The sequence below is a fragment of the Doryrhamphus excisus genome, linkage group LG7 (assembly GCF_037039965.1).
Source record: "Doryrhamphus excisus strain RoL-2023G ecotype Guam linkage group LG7, RoL_Dexc_Guam_v1.1, whole genome shotgun sequence".
In the NCBI taxonomy this organism is placed as follows: Eukaryota; Metazoa; Chordata; class Actinopteri; order Syngnathiformes; family Syngnathidae; genus Doryrhamphus; species Doryrhamphus excisus.
In genome coordinates, this window is record NC_136363.1 from 5,121,061 (window position 1) to 5,147,469 (window position 26,409).

The 26,409-nt window shown below is 39.0% G+C and overlaps 2 protein-coding genes across 3 annotated transcripts in view; both read right to left on the minus strand.

Moving 5' to 3' along the window:
* crybg2 (crystallin beta-gamma domain containing 2) overlaps positions 1-10,643 on the minus strand; it is a 25,434-nt gene extending 14,791 nt beyond the window's left edge. For both annotated transcript variants that reach the window (XM_078791936.1, XM_078791935.1), the window contains exons 1-3: positions 9,257-10,643; positions 2,015-2,511; positions 1,522-1,925 (exon numbers count right to left, since the gene is read on the minus strand). In XM_078791936.1, coding sequence (XP_078648062.1) covers positions 1,522-1,925; positions 2,015-2,511; positions 9,257-10,305 — 1,950 coding nt within the window. In that variant the 5' untranslated portion in view covers positions 10,306-10,643. The remainder of the gene's footprint in view (positions 1-1,521; positions 1,926-2,014; positions 2,512-9,256) is intronic.
* Positions 10,551-25,940, minus strand: LOC144899591 (uncharacterized). Its single transcript, XM_078792557.1, has 5 exons — positions 25,606-25,940; positions 18,187-18,286; positions 12,578-12,736; positions 10,695-11,556; positions 10,551-10,573 (listed from the first exon to the last, which is right to left on the minus strand). Exons 1-5 carry the CDS (start codon positions 25,803-25,805, stop codon positions 10,551-10,553), a joined length of 1,344 nt encoding a protein of 447 aa, XP_078648683.1. The 5' UTR covers positions 25,806-25,940.
* Positions 25,941-26,409: the final 469 nt, after the last annotated feature.

Below are 26,409 nucleotides of genomic sequence, written 5' to 3' on the forward strand. Positions count from 1 at the left end.
AAAAAGTGTTCTTTATTTTTCTTAAGCTGCTGCACCGCAACCATATAGATATTTTGTTGTTTACATTCATTCATTAATTTTCTACCGCTTATCCTCACAAGGGTGCTGCGGTGGTGCTGGAGCCTATCCCAGCTGTCTTCGGGCAAGAGGTTCACCAGCCAATCACAGGGCACATATAGACAAACAACCATTCACACTCACATTCATACCTATGGACAATTTGGAGTTGCTAATTAACCTAGCATGTTTTTTTGGAGTCCCCGGAGAAAACCCACACATGCACGGGGAGAACATGCAAACTCCACATAGAGAGGCCCGAGGGTGGAATTGAATTCGGGTCTCCTAGCTGCGAGACCTGCACGCTAACCACTCCATCACCGTGCAGTCGTTTACATACATACATTCATTCATTAATTTTCTACCGCTTTTTCCTCATGAGGGTCACGGGGGGTGCTGGAGTCTATCCCAGCTGTCTTCAGGGGCGAGAGGCGGGGTACACCCTGAACTGCTCGCCAGCCAATTACAGGGCACATATAGACAAACAACCATTCACACTCACATTCATACCTATGGACAATTTGGAGTCGCTAATTAACCTAGCATGTTTTTTCGGAGTCCCCGGAGAAAACCCACACATGCACGGGCAAAACATGCAAACTCCACATAGAGATGGCCAAAAGTGGAATTGAACTCGGGTCTCCTAGCTGTGAGGCCTGCGCGCTAACCACTCGTCCGCCATGCCGCCTCTTTTTATGTTACTATGTCTACTATATTAGAATAAAATGAGTGTAAAGATAACTATAGGGGTGTTATTTAGTTTCTAGAGCTCTCTAAACAGACTTACTGATTATCACTTATCACGGTCAGGTTTGGAAGTTTTATTGTATTGTAATTATTGTATTATCGTACATTTTTGTGAGCTGTGAGGCCTGCGTGCTAACCACTCAAGCTTGCAGCTGTGCAGCTTGTTTACATTTTGAGAAAAATATCTGTCACTGACATTTGTGTTGCTGGTTCTGACCAAAAAAGTGTGGTAAACCAAAAACTTCATTCATTCATTCATTTTCTACCGCTTTTTCCTCACGAGGGTCGCTGGAGCCTATCCCAACTGTCTTTGGGCGAGAGGCGGGGTACACCCTGGACTGGTGGCCAGCCAATCACAGGGCACATATAGACAAACAACCATTCACACTCACATTCATACCTATGGACAATTTGGAGTCGCCAATTAACCTAGCATGTTTTTGGAATGTGGGAGGAAACCGGAGTACCTGGAGAAAACCCACGTATGCACGGAGAGAACATGCAAACTCCACACAGAGATGGCCGAGGGGGGAATTGAACCCTGGTCTCTGCGCGCTAACCACTAGACCGCCGTGCCGCCCCCAAAAACTTCATGTAGCCAGTAAATATACACCACACCTCTTATGCCTACAGCTAATTTACTACTAAAAGACTGTTCCCTAATTGTATCGTGAAATTCTCCCTTGCAAGTCAAAAGAATAAACAAAAGTGCAATACCTTCTTCATTAACTCCAACGGTGACCGTGTGTCTCTGGTGGAATTTCTCTTCAGGCCCAGATCAGCAGGCAGAGTGTAAATTCCATTGAGGGCCTCAGCAGCTGTGCCAGACGCCATCGTCTTTATCGGACTGGAGACGTCAGAGGTGACAGGGCTGGGAGCATCCTCCACAATTGGCGGAAGAGCCGAATGCAGTATCGGAGGTGGTCCCCGCAGACCAATACCCCTCGGTCTCAACGCCGGCCCCATGCTCTTTAGAGTATCCACCAGGTTCTCCATCTCATACTGGTTGGAGGCGTCTGTGTCGGGGGATTCCGGGGGTGTGCACGCAGGTGCCAAGGGGTCTTCGAGTTCCACAAGCGTTGCCTTAAACACTCCGGTGAAACAGGATGCGTCTGTGTCGTCTGCAGAGAAGCCAGAAACAGAAAGCGAGCGTGAGTCCCAGCATGATTAATTCTCTTTAACTCTCCCTCCCACCGTTCCTTTTTTTCACCTGCAGGTGCAGCAGACTCCTCCCGCCTTAAAAAGCTCCTCCCCCAATCATCTTTTGGCTGTGTGGCAAGCTCGCTCGAAGAATTGCTGCTCCTGTAGCTGTATGAAGTGGCCTCGGGGAGAACAGAGGAGGAGTAGCTGTTGGACGAGGTATCAGGTAGTCTGTAGCTCAGACTGTCGAACGGCTCTTCTGTTTTAAACGCATATCTGGATGAGCTGTCGATTGAATCTTTCCAACTGTAGTCTGTGCCAAGAGTTGTTCCGTTTGACTCTGCTCTGAAGTCCACAGTATCCCGTTTGGGCGTGGCGTCGTCAGTCTCACGGACCAGGGATACTTTACGGAATCTGTATCTCGAGTCATCATGATTGTCTGCAGGCGAGGTTTTCGTGGAAAGGGTGGTGCTCAGGCTGCTGTAGCCTGAATTCATTTTGACATTGGATTCTCGGTTTGTCACAGATTCTTCTGAATTAAAGGCTTCTGAGGCTACTGTGGAGGACCTGGAGAAACACGTTGAAAATGAAAAGTCAATAAAAAAAAGTCATTTAATTCATTTAATCATCGCAGTGTGTGGTGATCATCATATACCAACAAAGCGACTGACTGCCTGAACGTGATGCAAAGTGGGTACTGGAGTTTAAACCCAGTATTAGCACAAATATAACAGAACTGTTTATACAACCATGTACTGTATACACAGGCAAAACAACTGCCAACTTTTGATTATGGAAAGCGCTACTCTAAGATCTGCATGTTTTTGCCTATTACACTCATGTCCCAGTTCAATAAAAAAAGGCTGCCAAAGCTGCTTAAACCAAAGTTAAAATCGCACCTAAATGCGCTGTGACTTCAACATATGAATATTAACTCATGCAGTACCAACAACGTAGTTATATGTTTTTATAAACCGTAATGATGATGCAACTCCCCACTAATGGATTTCATTTCAGAGCAATTTTAAGCCACAAAAATAAGTTTTCATAAACCGTAATGATGATGCAACTCCCCACTTATGGATTTAACTTCAGAGCAATTTTAAGCCGTAAAAATATTTTTTTATAAACCTTAATGATGATGCAACTCCCCACTTATGGATTTATTTTCAGAGCAATTTTAAGCCATAAAAATACATTTTTAAAAACCGTAATGATGATGCAACTCCCCACTAATGGATTTCACTTCAGAGCAGTTTTAAGCCATAAAATACATTTTTTAAACCGTAATGATGATTCAACTCCCCACTAATGGATTTCACTTCAGAGCAATTTTAAGCCATAAAAGTAAATTTTTATAAACCGTAATGATTATGAAACTCCCCACTAATGGATTTTACTTCAGAGCAATTTTAAGCCATAAAAATATGTTTTTATAAACCATACTGATGATGCAACTCCCCACTAATGGATTTCATTTCAGAGCAATTTTAAGGCACAAAAATACGTTTTCATAAACCGTAATGATGATGCAACTCACCACTTATGGATTTAACTTCAGAGCAATTTGAAGTCATAAAATAATTTTTTAAAACGATAATGATGATGTAACTCCCCACTGATGGATTTCACTTCAGAGCAATTTTAAGCCATAAAAATATGTTTTTATAAACCGTACTGATGATGCAACTCCCCAATTATGGATTTTACTTCAGAGCAATTTTAAGCCATAAAAATACACTTTTATAAACTGTGATGATGATGCAACTCCCCACTAATGGATTTCACTTCAGAGCAATTTTAAGCCATAAAAATACATTTTTATAAACCGTACTGATGATGCAACTCCCCACTTATGGATTTTACTTCAGAGCAATTTTAAGCCATAAAAATACATTTTAAAAAAACATATTGATGATGCAACTCCCCACTAATGGATTTCGCTTCAGAGCAATTTTAAGCCATAAAAATAAATTTTTATAAACCGTAATGATTATGCAACTCCCCACTAATGGATTTTACTTCAGAGCAATTTTAAGCCATAAAAATACATTTTTAAAAACCATATTGATGATTCAACTCCCCACTAATGGATTTCACTTCAGAGCAATTTTAAGCCATAAAAATACATTTTTATAAACCGTGATGATTATGCAACTCCCACCAATGGATTTCACTTCAGAGCAATTTTAAGCCATAAAAATACATTTTTATAAACCGTACTGATGATGCAACTCCCCACTTACGGATTTCACTTCAGAGCAATTTTAAGCCATAAAAATACATTTTTATAAACCGTACTGATGATGCAACTCGCCACTAATGGATTTCACTTCAGAGCAATGTTAAGCCATAAAAATGTCCACTAGGTGGCAGAAGAGCTTGGCAAATCACACAGTGATCAGTTCCAAATGTAAAAATTGTTGTTTAATTGTTATTTTGATGTAAAACAACACACTTTTGATTTTGGTTAAATATTTGCGCTGTCAAAAAAGCAAAAACTATTTGAGTCAAAATCAAAATTATGCTTGAAATTAATCTTTTCACTAAAAGCATTTTTTTCTAGTCGGGAAATTATATTTTCCTGAAACTTACATATGTTCTACTTCTGATTACTAAAGAACAGATACTGGTAGAAACAAACTTTTTTTTCTATATTTATATAGCCACAAAACACAATATATCCGTGTGTCAGTCAAAATCGCCTGGTACAACATCAACATCAAGTATGAATTATCAAAAATTCTCGATATAGCGGTATTTTGTTATCGATTTGTTCCAAATGGTTTGATAAAAAATTTAAAAGGTCCAAAAAGCGGGACCATTTTTCCCATAGAAAATATTGTAAATCCATTCTAGACATCCAATAAAATACAATTGATAAGAATAGATATCGTTTTATACGTAGAAAATAATGTAAAACATTTATAAATGATGAATGGATGGAATTTATAGTTGAAAAATGGAATTCAAAGTGTTTCTCGCCTTCATTATCAAATTGCAATTGTGACTTATTTACAAAAATAAAAACTGCACAGTCAGCAACACTGAGACTAGCCTGTGACCTGCAATACTGTACGGAAAACGGGGCATACATAAACCTGGGTTTGACTGTAAATACTGATAAGGTAGTATTTCTGTTGAAGGCCTAAAAACATGACTAAGTACTTCACCTGTCGTGCATTTTTGAAAGCTCAAAACTTTGACGAAGTAATAAAGCTGAACATTGTTTACCGTCTGGAATGTTTTGTTTTCAATAACAGGTTGTGGAAGTAGCTAAACATGTTTGTGGTAACTAACGTGTCAATGCACAGATTTAGAGCTTCAAGCTATTTGCAACAAGGACTACATTTCCAATACCTCCAATGCAAATGACCTGACATTCTGAATCTATAATGTAGTAATCGATTGGTCACTATTTGGTCAAAGAAACATCATACTCATTTTTTTTTTTTTTTTTTTTGCAGATGAAAACTTTTCAACAAGACCAGAGACACCTAAACCAGTTTTAAGGATTTCTTCAAGGTGGCTTTTGTCAGAATAAGGTGTGGCTCGACACACAGAAGAGAATTCTCGGCGAAGTTGTCATTCCGTTCGCGACTGTCGACTGTCACACAATGGATCAAGTACAGTTGATGAAGTTCAGAGTATCCGGATGACTCAAGACAGGAAACAACTTCATAAGTACAACATTTAAAGCCTTAAAAAAAAAACAAATTATGCAACAACACTACCTAGCCACTTGATTAAGTACACTTGCATAATAAAAATCACGTTCATATACTTTCTGATACAGATTTTCCATTGAACGGGATTGTGTAGGTGTGCCTAATGTTGTGGTTTGTGAGAGTAATTCTTCATTTTAAACCCAACTCCGAAACATGTGGGTGTTGGGTGTGGCAAGATACTCTCTTTTCGATGAGTATGAGCATGTTTGCGGTTATGATGCTGCCTTCTTTTTTTGCATTTTCCATGTATGGCAACATAACTGTTTTAATTATTTCAACTAGTATTTTAAGCTTCAGACAAAGTATTTAGTTTATCTATCTGGCTGTGAGTCTTTGCTGACATCATGTGGCATCATAATACAAGTGCAATTGTGGATCAATTACTTTATTGGATTATTCTATGTTTGAAAATATTAATAGCAGCTACATCATTATTGGGAATGTGATAAAAACATAGGGATTTTGCGATGTATGTATATGTACCCCATAATACTGCACCACTAAAAAAATCACCATGTGCCACAATTGACAGAAAAAAGGCCTATAACTGTACACAGCGAGAGACCCATGGTCTTTCATCAGCTGTTGACAAATATACATTTTAATTTCTAACAAATATATGCATTCCTATGCGGATCATATTGGTATGCCACCTCCATACCAATCTCCCACCCGATGCACATTTCAAGCCACGGACAAGAAATGTAATTCTGCATTGTGATGCCCCCCAATCCCTGATAGTGTGACTAACAGTATAAATGAACTACTGTAATCCCTCACCTGAATTTTTTCTGCAGTGGTTACTAGGTGTCAGTAATGTTACTGTAATGGCAGACACACAAGCACCAGACTTGACCGCCAGAACGACACGCTTTTAGTTCAGGTTTGAGTTATCTCACAACAGGGACAATAATCCCTAACACAGGATAGTGTTGTGTCTGTAAGCCACGCCAAGCTAATACTAAACGTTGAACCCCCGACGTCACTTCCTGTTCTCCCCTCACTCAGTTCTCCCAACACCGGAACAAAAGCAGGAATCATATTTACAGTATGTCTTAAATGGCTAATTTTCTATTGTTATAACTACTATATTGGTTCATAGGAGTGTAAAGGTCATACAAAGGTCATATAGGGGTGTTATTTCATGTCTAGAGAGCTCTAATAGTGTTAAAACTCATATTTAGATGGCTCAAAACAGGTTTCCTATAATTTAACTACAAAAATCTTCCAATCATAAATAACGAATCTTACTTTGTGAAAAATAAAATATCATGGTAAGGTCTGGAACCCATGAACCGCGATAAAGGAGGGATTACTACAGTATATATTTTTATTTGAAAATATTATTTCATGGAGAATTACCTGTCAGGAGATTACAATTACATTTGTATACTTTAGTTTCAAAAGGGGGGGAGCGGTATCTACCTATAATAAAGTTTAAAAAATATATAGTAGGCCTGCACATGCACTCTGCACTTGTGTTTTAAAGTATTATAGTGATGAAAATCAAAAGATCAAGACATAATTTACTATCCTAATTGAACAACAATGCTGTTGCACATTACTTACAGACACATAGTCTTCAGGCTATATACAGTATATGTATATACACGCACACATACACGTGTATTGATATTAAACTAGGAAAAAAGCAACATACAAAGTGTGTAAAATAGCAAAATATGGTACTACAAGGCAAATCATGTGGTCCTAAAATGCATACATAACAATATATTGACATATACTAGATATATGTCAATATATGTCACATTAACCTATGAAAAAAGCAATTTATACTGTAGAATACACATAACAATATATTTACTTATATTAGATATACAGTAAAGTCTCGTTATATCGATATTCTCGGGAGTCGGAAAAAATACCGATATAACCGGACTATCCATATATCCGATCCTGCGCCGAACTGCATTAAAAGTGGGCGGATCTTTGATATGACATGTAATTTTCTCCTTGAGTTCATGGATTGCGAATCTAGCATGCTTTTGTACTACAATAAATTTTGTACTACAGTAAATAAAAATAAACTTACGCTGTAGTGATTACCGGTTACCGGGACATAATTCACCCCGGAACTATCGCTAGGGAAGGTGTTGCCACCCGGAGGGGTAGGCGCGAGGGACGGGTGTTTTCCGCTGTGTGTGCTGCACTCTGGTGGTGGAAGTGTGAAAAGTAAGCAAAGATTGATTTAAGCTGCTTTTGTATCGATATAAGCAGACCAAATTGGCTGGCGGGAGATGAAAAGGGCATCCTAGTAACCGGATTATCATAATAACCGTGTATTGTACTAACGGAGCTAATTATATCATAAAAGACTAGAAATTTGCCGGGAAATGAAAATAGTATCGTAATAAGCAGTAATTTGTTTTAATCGATATAACGAGACATTACTGTATATTGATATATGTCAATATATGTCGCATTAATCTATGAAAAAAGCTATTCATACTGTAGAATATATGGTACTAGAAGGATGAAATGTTATGGTCTTTTTTTGTGGTGGTGTGGTATATTTTGTTATTTTACATTGTATGTTGCTTTTTTCCTAGTTTAATGTGACTTATATCAATACACGTGTGTGCGTGTATACATACATATATATATATATATATATATATATATATATATATATATATATATATATATATATATATACACACACACATAGTATATATACTGTGTATAGCCTGAAGACTATGTGTCTGTAAGTAATGTGCAACAGCATTGTTGTTCAATTAGGATAGTAAATTATGTCTTGCCTGGAGAAACTTTTGATCTTTTGATTTTCATCACTTTAAAACATGTGCAGAGTGCACGTGCAGGCCTACTACATATTTTTTAAACTTTATTATGTGTAGAGACCCCATCCCCTTTTGAAAATAAAGTATGAAAATGTAATTGGTAACGGTGTGGTCTTTTACATAACAGTCATGTTATGACTTTCATTTTGTACATCCTACTTTTGGCATACGGCTGAATTATGAAAATCCAAAATATCTCGGCCATAACCTCATCTCTGCTTAAATATGCCTCACATGGTTCTTCTTTATAAAAAAAAAAAAAAAGTGACAAACAATCAACAATATCCTTGCTGAAATATGTAATAACATAACATCCACACCAAACTTGTGCATCATACAACACACTGTAATTACGATGCTTGATGTCATGACGCATTGCTTCTTAGTTTCGGATTCTCCTTGAAGCCCCTCATTAGTTATTATGGTGAACGCATTGGGACCATAAACTGCAGTGTGTTCAAATTCCACAGATTAAATGCTGTTTTTTATGACAGGAAATATATTTTTCCGAGCCTTATCAAATGACAGTAATGTGAGAAAGTAGGCCACACACGGCTCTATTAGTACAGTATATCTCTTTACAGTAGTTTTCAGAGTACACCCCTTCAGCTACAGTACTACACAAAGAGAAAAGTACTATATGTCTACACTTTTACTTGAAGTGTAAGGTCGAGTGCCAATGACGGCATACCGAGATGATTTATTTACGTTCTTAAGATGTGACCGGACTTGCAAATCAGTGTTTGTTTTCTTGGTACTTACCGCTGTTGGAGATCAGACGGGGTTTCTGGTGGATGCCGGCGTTGTCTTTCCAAGAGCGTCTGTGGATCTTCCCTATCCGGCAGGTGCGCGTTAGCTTCTGACAGCTCCACTGCCACCTGTTCTTGCCCTGCGCCGTTTCCCTGCGCACTTCCAGTAATTGTATCCACCCACTCGTACTCCGGTGGAGCCCTATTGTGTTCAGTTGCAACGGCTTCTGATTGCAGCTCTGCGCTGTGGATCGGTGTGTTTGCGACCGGGTTTGCAACAACAGAATTCTCAGTGGCTGCACTTTTTGTATTTATACTGTTGATGTGTGCAGATTCTATGCTCTGGTTTTTAATTGTTAAAAGTTTCTCCTCTTTTGCTATAAATTCATGCATTTTCATTTCTTCCTCTTTTGTGTTGGTCTTAAGTACTAATTTTCTTTCGAGGGGATATTTCATCTCCTCACTCGGGGGTTGCTCCTCTCCGATAAGGTGGTCTACTGTTTTAATGACCTCAACCCACTTTCCATGAGTACCCTCCCCCCCCTGCGGGCTGCTGGAGGGTGCAGCAAACTCACATACCTTCTGTGTTTTCACCTGCAGAACCGGTGTGGCGAGTAACTCTTCTTTAATCTGTGGCAGTACTTTGGCTTCAACCTGTATCACCTCGATACTTTCATCTTCAGCGTTAAAAAACTCAGTTCTACCAGTTTCTGACACTTGGTATTCATTCTTCTGGGTTCTTAGGAATTGATGTGGATCGAGATCTACATTGTGAACTGTCTTGCCTGTCTCCGTTTGTCGTATTAACTTCTCAAATTCGGTGACCTCTGAAGGACGCAGAGAGATGTCTTCTATTTTGTCCATGATGTACTTCTGTTCATCCAAACTGTCCATATTGTCCTCCTCGGCGCTGTAATAAATGTCCACAGCGCTCCCAACATCTGATCCTACACTCAGATACACCGGACTGCATGGAACAACATAACCTTCCGTGAGTCCAGGATGAGGAGACATGATCGCGTCATTTGTTGCGTCCATCTTCAGACCCGTCGCCGTGATCATGTCGTTTTGCTTAGACAAGGAAAGACTAAAGTCGGTGCTCTTCTCGTTGAAGAATACTTCTTTGACTACAACGGCCTTCCCTATGGAGTCGGTAATCTGAGTGTCTGTCCCTTGGGATGCTACTTCGTCATCAACAAGAGGGGCCGAGTTTGAAGCGACCGGGAGTGAAATGAGTGAGTTTTCAAAAGGACTGAAGTTTTTTGACTTGATGCTTGCATGTTGGTAGACTGGATAGGAACTGTTGTTCAATACTTCGGAGTTCTGATAACTGCGAAGGTAATGTGTGTTTATTTGAACATCGGAGGTTGTCGGAGTATTGTAAGAGGAAATCCGAGAGAACGACTCATTGAAACCGGAGAACGCATGATCCATGCTATTGGTGACGTCACTGGATGTCGATGGACGGGAGTAAACAACATCTCTTTCGTTCTGAAAATATGAAGGGGTTTCAATCAGAATTTGCTCCGACTTGATAACATTTCTTGGATCGGGGGTGATTTCGACGTTATCGGTGAGTAGAGAAGACTTAATTTCCGAGGTGAAACTCTGTGGGAACAGTGATTCGTACAAAGCACCGTAAACTTCATCTCGATTGACAGGGAGGTCAGTTTTTTCGTCGATTGTGACATTTTCTGTAACGCCAAGAACGGAGTGTTCGGTGTGAGGAAATAAGACCTCTTGTTGAACCGTTCTAGATTCTGTCCAAGGAGCAGGGTCATTAGAAGCCAATGAGGCTTGACTATTTGCAGTTGAGCCATAAAGTGTGTCTGTGGCATTTACTTCGTGATAAGATAGCGGAGTCCTGATGGGTTCTGTGATCGGTACGTCTGTGTTTGCATTTGACTGCTCAAAGACTGGAGCAAATGAGTTGCTATCTATTGCTTCGCCATCTAAGGTCGTCCACGGATGCTGGTTCTGCTCAGGGGTTGTTTCTGCAAATGTAGAAGCAGTATCAACTGATTTATATTTGTCATCCGTAGGAATGTTGTTTTTATCCTCTGAAGGAACTGGGTCATCTTGCAGAAGACGGTCAGAGCTGTTTGTTAGAGGCTCCTGAGGTTGTACTTTTGCCGTGTGAGAGACAGGAGTCTGGTTTGAGACGGCAAAGTAGGATTGTAACAGGTTTGAATGGATAGAAGGAGGAGAAGGGATGTCAAAGGAATCACTGGTGTCCAGCACTGGCTGAGACTTGCTGAGCATTCCTTTTCTTCTGGCCTCATTTTTGTCCGCCTGGCTAACGTCTTTGTGGTCCTATGAATGATCACAATGAAAGTAAGTAAGAACTGATATTTGCGTTGAAGTGTCAAAGCTGAAAAGAAACATTAAAATGGATAAAATACTTGATTTTGGCCATTTCTGGATCAGTTTTAGCACATATGAACAAGGGGAAAAAACACTGCCAAGTGGGTAGTAATATCACGCTTTGAAGTCTTATGTAGAAATTGTGTCCCGATCTGACAAATCTTAAGTACTTTTGATCAAGTGTAGACTACAGCTTCTGCTTGGACCGCCAGCCACGTTGACATGAGAAGTTTTTCTCTTTCCGAATGGAATCTTTCCGAATGACCTTTCCGAAAGCAATGGTATACATGGAAAGGAATATTCCAATGGCGTGTCTACATGCGGCGCTATAATCAACCAGAATAGTCAATGGGGCATGCCCAGTAAAGCGTAAACACCAACATCACGTGATACTGACTTCCTCGCGTTTTTTTTCACTTGTTGGAATAACTCCGTATTTCCAGTTTTTCCTTCGTCCAGTCTTGAAATTTAGTTTGAATCAAAAACAAACTTTCCACAGCAGTCCAGTGCCGATTGCTCGCCTCCATTTTTTTTTTTTAAATCGAAGAACGTCTGGAGCTGCGTGTTACGTCATATCTCAGCATTCGCTGAAAGAACGCTACCCGGGAACAGGAAAAGATAAAGTTCAATCTTGCTAATATTTTATAATTAAGCTCGGCACATGTTTTATATAGATATGTATTTTCTTTTTTTTAATAAAACTGGACTTGTGAATGGCGTATAGAAGGGTTTAGATTCGAAAACACAAAATGATAGAATATTATAGCTGATCAACAGAACTATGAACGGTACAAAATATATATCTTCTGCCCAAAGAAGACTGCCAATTTCCTATTCTGTGTTGACTCTATTGACATGTTACAATTGTGTAACACGGGTACCGCATAGTGGCCACTTAAACTCAAGTACTTAGTGAAAACAAGTCCGTCTCTCATCTCCATTTATAGATACTGTTTTTGCTGCCAATTACCTCGTCATACTCCTCGGCGTCAGGGCTATGGAGGCCGAAAGTGCTTCTGGATATATTCCCATCTTTCTTCTTTTTCTTCTTTTTGAGAAGGCCGAAGGAGAAGGTGGCAAACTTTTTGGGATGACTGAGATCTGACTCAGAGTAGCTGAAATCTTGGATCTGAGGAATAACAGAACCATAAATGTCAAGTGCGAGAGATACGGCTTGTCTTGTTTATCATAATTCATTCATTCATTCATTCATTTTCCACCGCTTTTCCTCACGAGGGTCAGGGGGTGCTGGAGCCTATCCCAGCTGTCTTCGGGCGTGAGGCGGGGTTCACCCTGGACTGGTCGCCAGCCAATCACAGGGCACATATAGACAAACAACCATTCACACTCACATTCCTACCTATGGACAATTTGGAGTCGCCAATTAACCTAGCATGTTTTTGGAATGTGGGAGGGAACCGGAGTACCCGGAGAAATCCTATAGAAGATCCCATAGTTTGCACATAAGAATTGTGCAATGTGGTATAAAGAAAGAATATTAGGAGAAAGGTGACTGTAGGGGTGTTATTTCATGTCTATAGGGCTCTAATAATTAAAAATTATTTAAAAAAATGTATACATTGTTGTTAACAGTTTTTCATTCATTTTCTACCGCTTTTGATCACAATGGTCGCGGGGGTGCTGGAGCCTATCCCAGCTGTCTTTGGACGAGAGGCGGGGTACCCCCTGGACTGGTCGCCAGTTGCAAAGTACCACTTCCACACAGAAGGGGAGGAGAACTTTAGTTCACTGACCAGAATTACTGCAAAAACTGCAAACTAACTGCAAAAATAGACAATTGAATCAAAAATGAATGAAATGAATCAAAAAGAGCCGGTAAGAAGAACAAAGTAAGTTGCAAAGTACCACTTCCACACGGAAGGGGAGGAGAACTTTTGTTCACTGACCAGAATACTACTTAGGACTTGCCTTTCATTCATTCATTCATTTTCTACCGCTTATCCTTACAAGGGTCACGGGGGGTGCTGGAGCCTATCCCTGGTCGCCAGCCAATCACAGGGCACATATAGACAAACAACCATTCACACTCACATTCATACCTATGGACAATTTGGAGTCGACAATTAACCTAGCATGTTTTTGGAATGTGGGAGGAAACCGGAGTACCCGGATACACGGGGAGAACATGCAAACTCCACACAGAGATGCCCGAGGGTGGAATTGAACCCTGGTCTCCTAGCTGTGAGGTCTGCGCGCTAACCACTCGTCCGCCGTGCCACCCTATCATAATTCATTAATAAAAAAAATACTATAAACTAAAAGAAGATTAAGAAATATTCTCAACCTTCTTGTTCCCTATTAGTTTTCATTTATTCAACGCATGCCAAACATTTGCGCTCTGCGTTTGAAGCCTGTCAGGTGTTGACTGGAAAACTTAAATCAAAATTCCTTTGGGTGGAAAGCACAAGTATATTACATGACAAAAACTATTCAACTACAGCTCCAAGTTCTTATCAGATTTTGAAAAATGAAAATGAGTTTACACCCAGTCTTCATTCCAAGCAGTACTAGTGGCTCCACCCTCAACCTCAACACGAAAGGAACATGATCTGCTAAAACCGGCAGCATCTGACTGACTGGCTTTGTTATTAAAAAAAAAAAAATGTAATGTATTCTCTGTAAAAATGTTTCTAAATTGTTGTTTTTGTTTTCATCCATTCATGCATTTTCTAGGCCACTTGTCCAAATTAGGGTCAAATGCTTCGTCAATATCTAAGGCCATAAATAGCATAGGACTTGTGTTTACAGTATTACTCAGATGTGCTAAATATACTGAAATACAAAAAGTGATGCATTAAAGGTGGTGCCATCCACTCCTGAACATTAACCTACCAAGCCTCATTTTAGTGTTTAATGTCATTTTTCTGTTTGGGTTGACATAAGCGACACTGCAGTGAACTCCAAATGGGGGCGGCACGGCGGTCGAGTGGTTAGCGCACAGACCTCACAGCTAGGAGACCAGGGTTCAATTCCACCCTCTGCCATCTCTGTGTGGAGTTTGCATGTTCTAACCGTGCATGCGCGGGTTTTCTCCGGTTTCCTCCCACATTCCAAAAACATGCTAGGTTAATTGGCGACTCCAAATTGTCCATAGGTATGAATGTGAGTGTGAATGGTTGTTTGTCTATATGTGCCCTGTGATTGGCTGGCAACCAGGGATAGGCTCCAGCGACCCTTGTAAGGATAAGCGGTAGAAAATGAACGAATGAATGAATGAAAGACAAGTCCTAAGTAGTATTCTGGTCAGTGAACAAAAGTTCTCCTCCCCTTCTGTGTGGAAGTGGTACAGTGCCCTGTGATTGGCTGGCCACCAGTCCAGGATGTACCCCGCCTCACGCCCTAAGACAGCTGGGATAGTCTCCAGCACCAATATAGCACCCCTATAGTCACCTTTACCCTCCTATTTTTTTCCTAATGTTCACATGTTCACACAATCACAATTCATACCTATGGTATGATGTTAATTAATGTGCTGTAAGGGAAAAAAAATAGGAGTGTAAAGGTGACTAAAAAGCGGTAGAAAATGAATGAATGAACTCCAAATGGTTCTCTTGAAACTGTTGAATTATATTGTATATTTTTATTCTAGTAATGTGTGCAACAGAATCACTCATTAATGCATCATGCCTTTTCAACTCTGCATATCTAGTATAAGGAACATTTCTATAAAAAAAAGGCATACTGTGTATTAGGGATGCAACAGTACAGTGAAGCCACCCTGCAAAGGACAATCAGCCCTTAAATTTGTGACACATTTGTTATATAATCCATACATGACAAACATGGCATATTTTGCTGAGCCAGTGATGACAATAGTGGTGTGTTCTGCCTGTCAATGCCAGCGCATCTGCCACATTCTTGACTAGGTGTGTCTGCACAAATACTTCCGTCTGTGATGGATAGGTAGCAACGTAGGAGAAAAAAAAAACAAAAAAAAAAAAAACAACAAAGTGGAGTTTATGACAGTGGGTGGACATATTTGAAGTGTGAGAGATAAACAACACAGCAGATTCCGCAATTAGTTTCCTCATCAAATTCATTTTCTACCACGTATCCAAGTTCAGTGTAGGCGGGGTCCATTTTTGACAGGTCGCCAGTCAATCACAACACACAAAAAAGGCAAACAAGTGGAATTAATGATGATTACTTTTTAAAAGAAAAACACATTCTTACATGCCACAAATGTACCTCTTATTATGTCAACATGCTTAGGGCGTGTTAAATGACTTCTTATTTTACTGCAATGGAATTCACATGTAGTACTAAAGTAATGTTTATACATTATGTACATTGAATTGTGCAAAATAAAAATGGAAGCACATAACAGGTAATGATTATTTAAGGCAACACGTTTAGAATTGTCCTGGAATAATCCAACAGGCATGACTAAAATATTGTGAGGTAGAACACTTGCACCCTCTTGTGGAGAGAACGGTACTACACAGTCCATTTATACTGTACATGTAAAGCAAGTAAAGTGACATTTTTTTTAAATCCTGTCAGCTAACATTGTAAAAAAAAAATGTGGGTGTATTACTTTGTGTAAATTAAAAAAAAAAAACATATAATCCCCCGGGCGGCACGGCGGACGAGTGGTTAGCGTGCAGACCTCACAGCTAGGAGACCAGGGTTCAATTCTACCCTCGGCCATCTCTGTGTGGAGTTTGCATGTTCTCCGGTTTTCGGCGGTTTCCTCCCACATTCCAAAAACATGCTAGGTTAATTGGCGACTCCAAATTGTCCATAGGTATGAATGTGAGTGTGAATGGTTGTTTGTCTATATGTGCCCTGTGATTGGCTGGCGACCAGGGATAGGCTCCATCGCCCCCCCGCGACCCTTGTAAGGATAAGCTGTAGAAAATGAATGAATGAATGAAAGACAAGTCCTAAGTAGTATTCTGGTCAGTGAACAAAAATTATCCTCCCCTTCCGTGCGGAAGTGGTACTTTGCAACTTACTTTGTTCTTCTTACCAGCTCTTTTTGATTCATTTCATTCATTTTTGATTCAATTGTCTATTTTTGCAGTTAGATTGCAGTTTTTGCAGTTATTCTGGTCAGTGAACAAAAGTTCTCCTCCCCTTCCGTGTGGAAGTGGTACTTTGCAACTTACTTTGTTCTTCTTACCAGCTCTTTTTGATTCATTTCATTCATTTTTGATTCAATTGTCTATTTTTGCAGTTAGATTGCAGTTTTTGCAGTTATTCTGGTCAGTGAACAAAAGTTCTCCTCCCCTTCCGTGTGGAAGTGGTACTTTGCAACTTACTTTGTTCTTCTTACCGGCTCTTTTTGATTCATTTCATGTGTGGGTTTTCTCCAGGTACTCCGGTTTCCTCCCACATTCCAAAAACATGCTAGGTTAATTAGCGACTCTAAATTGTCCATAGGTATGAATGTGAGTGTGAATGGTTGTTTGTCTATATGTGCCCTGTGATTGGCTGGCCACCAGTCTACGGTGCACTTTGCCTCTCGCCCAAAGACAGCTGGGATAGGCTCCAGCGACCCTCGTGAGGAAAAGCGATAGAAAATGAATGAATGAATATAATCCCCCAAAAAGTGTAATTCATTAATTCTCAATTACATTCAGTAATTACTCTGAAACTAATAAAGAACTAATGAGGTTTACTAATGGTGAAGTAATGGTTCGAGCTAAGTAGGTTAAGTAGGCGTCTTCCTCATCAGCTATTGTAATTCGTACTGTACTGTGATAATGACACAAATATAATATATGATGTGCTAATGCAAATGGTCGTACCGTAAATTACGATAGCAACAACAACTTCTGCTTTACTGTTCCCGTATCACCAATTTGACTGCAAGAGTCATAAAAGGAGACAATGTTTTGCATAACAAGAATTTCCTGTCTTTTCTTTCTTCCTACAGGCAGAGCTGTCAGCTGACACATGGGAGTATCGCTAATGATCTTCATGTTGATACAATGATTTGCATCCTAAGTTGGCAAATTTAATGCAAAAGAGGCGTCACTCAGTACACAGTGATGTGTTGACCTAGCTTGCAGCATGTTAGTGTTGGAATGTGCTACTAAAATGCATCTAGTATAGAGAATTAAACAAAAAGTACTGAAACATTAAATAGTAAATCATAATATTATTATTCATTCATTAATATTCTACCGCTTTTTCCTCACGAGGGTCGCGGGGGTGCTGGAGCCTATCCCAGCTGTCTTCGGGCGAGAGGCGGGGTACACCCTGGACTGGTGGCCAGCCAATCACAGGGCACATATAGACAAACAACCATTCACACTCACATTCATACCTATGGACAATTTGGAGTCGCCAATTAACCTAGCATGTTTTTGGAATGTGGGAGGAAACCGGAGTACCCGGAGAAAACCCACGCATGCACGGGGAGAACATGCAAACTCCACACAGAGATGGCAGAGGGTGGAATTGAACCCTGGTCTCCTAGCTGTGAGGTCTGCGCGCTAACCACTCGACCGCCGTGCCGCCCATAACACTATTAATACTATAATAACAATAAAAGACAGACAAAAAATAAAAAAAACATCAAATCGGAAAAACAAGGACTAATTTACTGACCTTTGACCTCGGTGCGGTGGCATAGATATCATTTCGGATCTTCTCCGAGTTATCAGCCCATCCAGGTCTATCCACTGGACTGTTGATGGGTTCAGCAGCACTAACACACAAAAGTACAAACATCAAAACAATGTAACACCGGCTGTTTTTTTGGTTGGCTATATTAGCTTAGTATTAGTCAAAATATAATAAAAGATAAGTTATATGTAGTATTCTGGCCACTAGGTGTCAGTAATGGCATTAGCTTACATTACAGTCCCTTAATGCTGCAAAGCATGTGCGACATAACATAGTGAAAACAAGCTCTCCTCCAATTCTGTGTGGAAGTGGTCATTTTTAGACTCTTACTTTGTCCATCTTTCGTTTGAAACCCTTTATGTTTAGAATAAATACATTGGAGGCGAACTAGTTTTTTTTAGGCTTTTTCCTGATTTCTGTTAATGCTGCATAGCATGTACGACATAACATATTGAAAACAAGCTCTCCTCCAATTCTGTGTGGAAGTGGTCATTTTTAGGGTCTTACTTTGTCCATTTTCTGTTTGAAACCCTATATGTTTAGAATAAATGGGTTTTCTGTGCTCTAACTATGAAAATTTACTGAAATATTGATGTGAGGTATTGCGTAATTTGAACCACCCTTGTGCATGAATTTCTCAGCATACATGCATATGTTTTGCTTTTTCTTTGGCTTTAATTAAAAACCCACCCACAATGCAACCTCTCTGGGATTACAGGATGAAACAGAGTGGCTTCATGCAAATCAATTTAATTAACAATGAAAACAGTTAACGGCTGCACGGTGATCGAGTGGTTAGCGCGCAGACCTCACAGCTAGGAGATTAGGGTTCAATTCCACCCTCTGCCATCTCTGTGTGGCGTTTGCATGTTATCCCCGTACATGCGTGGGTTTTCTCCGGGTACTCCGGTTTCCTCCCACATTCCAAAAACATTCTAGGTTAATTGGCGACTCCAAATTGTCCATAGGTATGAATGTGAGTTGTTTGTATATATGTGCCCTGTGATTGGCTGGCCACCAGGGATAGGCTCCAGCGACCCTCATAAGGATAAGCGGTAGAAAATGAATGACTGAATGAATGAAAGACAAGTCCTAAGTAGTATTCTGGTCAGTGAACAAAAGTTCTCCTCCCCTTCCGTGTGGAAGTGGTACTTTGCAACTTACGTTATTCTTCTTACCGGCTCTTTTTGATTCATAAATTGTCTATTTTTGCAGTTAGTTTGCAGTTTTTGCAGTTATTCTGGTCAGTGAACAAAAAGTTCTCCTCCCCTTCCGTGTGGAAGTGGTACTTTGCAACTTACTTTCTTCTTCTTACCGGCTCTTTTTGATTCATAAATTGTCTATTTTTGCAGTTAGTTTGCAGTTTTTGCAATTATTCTGGTCAGTGAACAAAAATTCTCCTCCCCTTCCATGTGGAAGTGGTACCTTGCAACTTACTTTGTTCTTCTTACCGGCTCTTTTTGATTCATAAATTGTCTATTTTTGCAGTTAGTTTGCAGTTTTTGCAGTTATTCTGGTCAGTGAACAAAAAGTTCTCCTCCCCTTCCGTGTGGAAGTGGTACTTTGCAACTTACTTTGTTCTTCTTACCGGCTCTTTTTGATTCATAAATTGTCTATTTTTGCAGTTAGTTTGCAGTTTTTGCAATTATTCTGGTCAGTGAACAAAAATTCTCCTCCCCTTCCATGTGGAAGTGGTACCTTGCAACTTACTTTGTTCTTCTTACCGGCTCTTTTTGATTCATAAATTGTCTATTTTTGCAGTTAGTTTGCAGTTTTTGCAATTATTCTGGTCAGTGAACAAAAATTCTCCTCCCCTTCCGTGTGGAAGTGGTACCTTGCAACTTACTTTGTTCTTCTTACCGGCTCTTTTTGATTCATAAATTGTCTATTTTTACAGTTAGTTTGCAGTTTTTGCAGTTATTTTGGTCAGTGAACAAAAATTCTCCTCCCCTTCCGTGTGGAAGTGGTACCTTGCAACTTACTTTGTTCTTCTTACCGGCTCTTTTTGATTCATAAATTGTCTATTTTTACAGTTAGTTTGCAGTTTTTGCAGTTATTCTGGTCAGTGAACAAAAGTTCTCCTCCCCTTCCGCGTGGAAGTGGTACTTTGCAACTGGCGTCCAGTCCAGGGTGTACCCCGCCTCTCGTCCAAAGACAGCTGGGATAGGCTCCAGCACCCTCCGAGACCATCGTGATGAAAAGCGGTAGAAAATGAATGAATGAAAACCGTTAACAACAATGTATACATTTATTTAAATAATTTTTAATTATTAGAGCCCTAGACATGAAATAACACCCCTACAGTCACCTTTACTCTCCTATTATTGCTTCTTTACACCACATTGCACAACTCTTATGTGCAAACTATGGGATCTTCTACATTTCCCCCACTTTTGAAAAAAAAAACCTGGTATGCAGGATGTTTGTTTGTTTATTTTCATTACCAAATAAGAATAAAACTACATAAATGTGTTTAAAGGTGGTGTAGTGTATCATTGTGTAAGGACATTATACAAAGGGCCTTTTTTCACATAGCAATGAATCACTGCTTCGAGAATGTTGATCAGAACCGGCTTAACAGAGATTGACTTTGTGTTTCTTGGAGCAACATTCCGTATGAAGTGTGACTTTTGAGAAAGTGACATTAGGATCAAGTTGCATGAAGATGAAAAAAAAAGAAATTAACGAATCAAAAAAAAAAATTGTCCTGATGTTGTAAATATAACCATGAATAATGATTTAATCAGGTTCATTTCCTCGATTGTTGCATATCTCATAAGCAGTCACACCAGGAATCCACTGCAATGAATCAACAGGTAAGCTGCATGAGTAATCATAAGCTGTCAACTCATCACCTGCCTGGTACAATAGTCACTTGATACACACACACACACACACAGGCTTTGCACAGCTGGAAGTCCCGGGAAACTGCATGACAAGCTGACATTTCGAAGAGGTAAAATTTATGGACTTCATTTTTGTGCGCTCACAAAGCAGTTGTTTGAAGCAGTGCTTCAAGCACACGATTCGGTGAGATCGAATACAAGGACAACTGTACTTGCTTTTATGAAAATTATTATACAATAAGTAGCAATTATGGATGATTATTAGTATGTGTCATTTCTTGTTAAAAAAAAAACCCACAATGTATTCTACTGAGTGGTGTGATCGAGCAGTCCAGGGTGTATATTACGGCCCTGTGAAACTATAGAAAATCTATGATTATAGCCATAAGAGAATACAGCTATCTCTCGCTACATTGCACCCTCACTATGATGTTTTTTTGAAAATTAAATTGGACTATTATTAGTAAAAAATTATTGAAAGACGTGTTATATGTAGTATTCTGGTCACTAGACGTCAGTAATGTTACATTGATGAGACTAACTAGTTAGCTCAGTAACATGTTTGTTTGTTTTTTTTATATTTTATATTTTATATATATTTTTTTATATTCACATTTTTTTTCAAAAAAAGATTAGTCAAAAATTCTTTTGTTTTTTATATTTCATATTATATATTTTATATTATTATTTTTTATATTTTTTTATATTCTTTTTTTTCAAAAAAAGATTATTAGTCAAAAATTATTAAAAGACGTGTTATATGTAGTATTCTGGCAACCAGACGTCAGTAATGTTACATTGATGAGACATGACATATTAAATTACCTTCATACTTGTCATAATGAAAAAAACGTTCTCCTCCCATTCCATGTGGAAGTGGTATGTTTTTGGCGTCTTATATTGTCCTTCTGGCTGCACGGTGTTCGAGTGGTTAGCGCGCAGACCTCACAGCTAGGATACAAGGGTTCAATTCCACCCTCGGCCATCTCAAAGGTGACTATAGGGGTGCTATATTGGGCTGTCTCAATGCTAAAAAGTTGGGTCACCTATTTAACTGCGATAAACTAAGGATGGCTGTAATCTGGATTATTGTGCCTCTTGTGAGATAATTTAAGTCTGGTGCTTGTGTGTCTCACCAAACATTATAGTAACATCAATGACATCTAGTGACCAGTGTAGATTATTACTATATCATAGAATACGACTACATCATCATCCCAATGTTTTTGAATGCGTCTTTGGAATGCCTTATATTTGTATTTTACTAATATATCTATTTTGCTAAAAAAAAAAATGGTGTGTGAATTATGGCATGTTTTATGGCATATGGGTGTCCCAGTCAGGATAGCGATGGGTGTGTCACCTACGTGAAAGAGGAAGTTATGTGTTTGATTTTGGCATAACCATAAACCGTGTCAAATGCCTCCAATCCTAGTTATTGTCAAGAAGAGGATCAAGTCCTAATCACAGATTTAAAATCCATCCAGAACTAAAAACAACAACAAAAACGGGTTTCATTTAATACAATTTTCAAATAAAGGCTGATACCGACAGTACACCATAGTACAAATTGCACATTTCCCCATATCTTATCTTATCTACACAATAGTGCTAATTTGCACATATATATTCATATTCACATTATGACTTTCAAAATATGTTTTTACCATTATTAGAGCCCTATACAGATGATATAGCACCCCTATAGTCACCTTTACACTCCTATTATTCTTTATTTGCACCACATTGCACAAAACTAATGCACAGGCTATGGAATCCCCGCAAAGTAAGTTGCAAAGTACCACTTCCACACGGAAAGGGAGGAGAACTTTTGTTCACTGACCAGAATAACTGCAAAAACTGCAAACTAACTGCAAAAATAGACAATTTATGAATCAAAAAGAGTCGGTAAGAAGAACAAAGTAAGTTGCAAAGTACCACTTCCACACGGAAGGGGAGGAGAACTTTTGTTCACTGACCAGAATACTACTTAGGACTTGTCTTCATTCATTCATTCATTTTCTACCGCTTATTCTTACGAGGGTCACGGGGAGTGATGGAGCCTATCCCTGGTCACCAGCCAATCACAGGGCACATATAGACAAACAACCATTCACACTCACATTCATACCTATGGACAATTTGGAGTCGCCAATTAACCTTGCATATTTTTTGGAATGTGGGAGGAAACCGGAGTATTAGGGTGGAATTGAACTCGGGTCTCCTAGCTGTGAGGCCTGCACGGTAACCACTCATCGTCGTGCAGCCCACTTTTCTTTCAATATTTTTTTATAGGAGGCCATATTCAACCATGTTTAACATAGTGATTAATTCCCATTTGAAAAACTGCAACAGAGCCATTCGTGTAGCACCATAATCATACCTCCATTAACATGTTTTTTTTTTTTATATTTTGAAACAAATATGACTGTTACAGTGCTGATATGTGGTTAACCTTTACCCCAGTCAGGCAACTCTTATGTCAACGCATCATTTATTGGTTTTTTTCACAATGCAAACACAAGCTGCCACACAGTGTGGTCTGTAACCACACAATGGACACCAACATGACATTGTTTTCCTGTTTCCAACACCTTCAACATGTATATGTGGAGCATGCACACCCTCGTGCACAAATACTGGCCAAAGTGCTGCTTACTTGAATCCAATGTACAATTTTCTAATAAATTTTGCACATATATTCAAGCAAGCAATAAGCATTACCTCCAACTTTAGCATAATAGAATAATTTGCACAGCACCAGTTCTACCTCATGCAAACCATCTTATATAATTCAATTTAAATATCTAATTTCATGTTAAATAGTGAAGATATGTCCTAAAATTAACTCTGCTGAACTTCACTCCATTCAGACTCATATTGCCCCACAGAAGAGATTGAGAAATGATGCGAAAGGATGCCACAAGTCGCTCTTACTCCATTTTTCTGGACATGAAAATGGTCGGTTAGCACTTGAATCTACTGGACAAAAGGCTGTTTTGTGCTTTGTGAATTTGTCAATCTGATCTATGATATTAATAATAGAAATGAACTTTCAATGTTAAAATTGCACGGAATCAGGAGTTAGACCAGGGGCGGCTTTTTTTAAAATACATAATACAAATCAACTACAAAAATTGAAAAAATCAGCAGTCATTTTTAAAGTATAAAGTCAAAATATTAAAAGAAAAATGTATGTAATCTAATCAAAAAAAAAACATTTTTTGTAATGTCATACTGTTGTGAAAATCAAACAAAACAACAAATATATGCATTTTTTTTTAGAAAACTATGTTGCACCAAAAAGTTATGGTCCAAGAATAAAGTCAAAATATTATGGCAGTAATGTCAAAATTATGAATATTTCCAGGGACAAAGTTAAAATAGTATAAAAAAACAGTAGATAAGTAGATAAGAACAGAAATAAGAACAGTAGAAATGAAAAAAAGCTATTATTTTATGACGACAATGTGAAAATATTAGGAGGAAAAAAAGTTATTCTCCAATGAGACATTAAACAGCATAGACTTGAAATTATGAGAAACAAGAAAACAAGCAAATAAAATTTGAATATTTAGAAAATTAGGTTGGGGAAAAGGTATAATATTATGGAAATAAAGTCAAAATATTATGGGAATAAAGTTTAAATATTATGAGACGAATATTAGCAGATATTAATTAACAAATATTTGGAACATTTTTAAAAAATGCAAAAAAAAGCAAAGACTGAAGCTCATATTATAATAGCCTTAGCATATTCAATAATAATATTAGCATATTTCAATATGTGGCCTTCGCTGGTAAAGGTATGGAGACCAATGATGTAGATGCATTACATAATTGCACATAATATTCTATACAAAACATTCAATACATGATGCAGTGCATTTCTTTGTATAAGAGATAAATGGAGTGTAGTTGCTCAACATTGTGGTGGAGTTGATTAACTGCATCTACGTATATCTCCGTAGGATACAATAATAAACATATTGCTAAAATAATACATTTCTGAAAGTATTTTCAGTTTTCAGTTTGTGTACAGTTGCTATACTTCAGCAGTTTTGTACCATAAATTCCACACCCCTCAACCTGTATATGACAATTCTTTTAATAAGTGTAGCTACACACGCTCTTGCTACACTTATAGCCACACACACGTGAACATTGCCCAGGAATGTGTATAATAAAACAAAATATGGAGAATTAAAACGTCTGAGTCCACTTTACTTACAGCTAACCACGTGCACATTGCCCAGGAATGTGTATAATAAAACAAAATATGGAGAATTAAAACGTCTGAGTCCACTTTACCTACAGCTCACCACGTGCACATTGCCCAGGAATGTGTATAATAAAACAAAACATGGAGAATTAAAACGTCTGAGTCCACTTTACCTACAGCTCACCACGTGCACATTGCCCAGGAATGTGTATAATAAAACAAAACATGGAGAATTAAAACGTCTGAGTCCACTTTACCTACAGCTAACCACGTGCACATTGCCCAGGAATGTGTATAATAAAACAAAACACGGAGAATTAGAGTCCACTTTACCTGATCACGTGTTGCTTCTCACTTGCTGCCTTCGAGGACGAGGGACTCCCCTTCGATTTTATGGTGAACTTTGGCAACTTAAACTTCTTTTTGTCACCTGGCTTTGTCTCCGGAGTCTTCCCCGTCGATTCGTCCAGACTGGGTTCACTCTTTGAGAACCAACTTTTGAAAGACTTTTTAGCGGAAATCCTTTTTGCCATGTCCACGTAGAGGACGAGAAGCTACTTGGATGAAGAACCGTCTCTCTTTAATTCCGGTACAAGAGTGCTGCACGGAGAAGCATGAAGGATGGCATCTTGTTGACAAATGTCAATTGCACTCACAGCCGGGAGGGGAGACGCACGTTTAGGGGTGTGGTTACTAACAAAGACACGCCCATTTTAATTATTGGTTGGCGCCTATTGAAAATAGATTGAATGTTTTATTCATTTAATTCACCCTGCACGATACAGTACTGTAGTTTTAAGCCGCAGACCTCCAAAATTAAGGCAAAAATTATACAGACGGGCTATTTCCGGACAAAAATATGCACATGCATATTCAATAAAGCTGGAATTGTGGGTTTGTGTTGTAACTTTCACTTTGACGCGCAATTTTAGCTATATGCTTGGCGACACCGTGTGGTCACTGATCAGATTTCAGCCCTAAATAGTCAGATTCCTGCAAGTGGTAAATTATACCACTAGATGGCGACATAGGTGCAGTGCAATACATAAACATACAGTAGGTAGACGCCGCATCGAGTGAATTTGCCCATTACTGTGACACGCCAACATGGCCGCCATATTGGATGTGTCCGTTAGG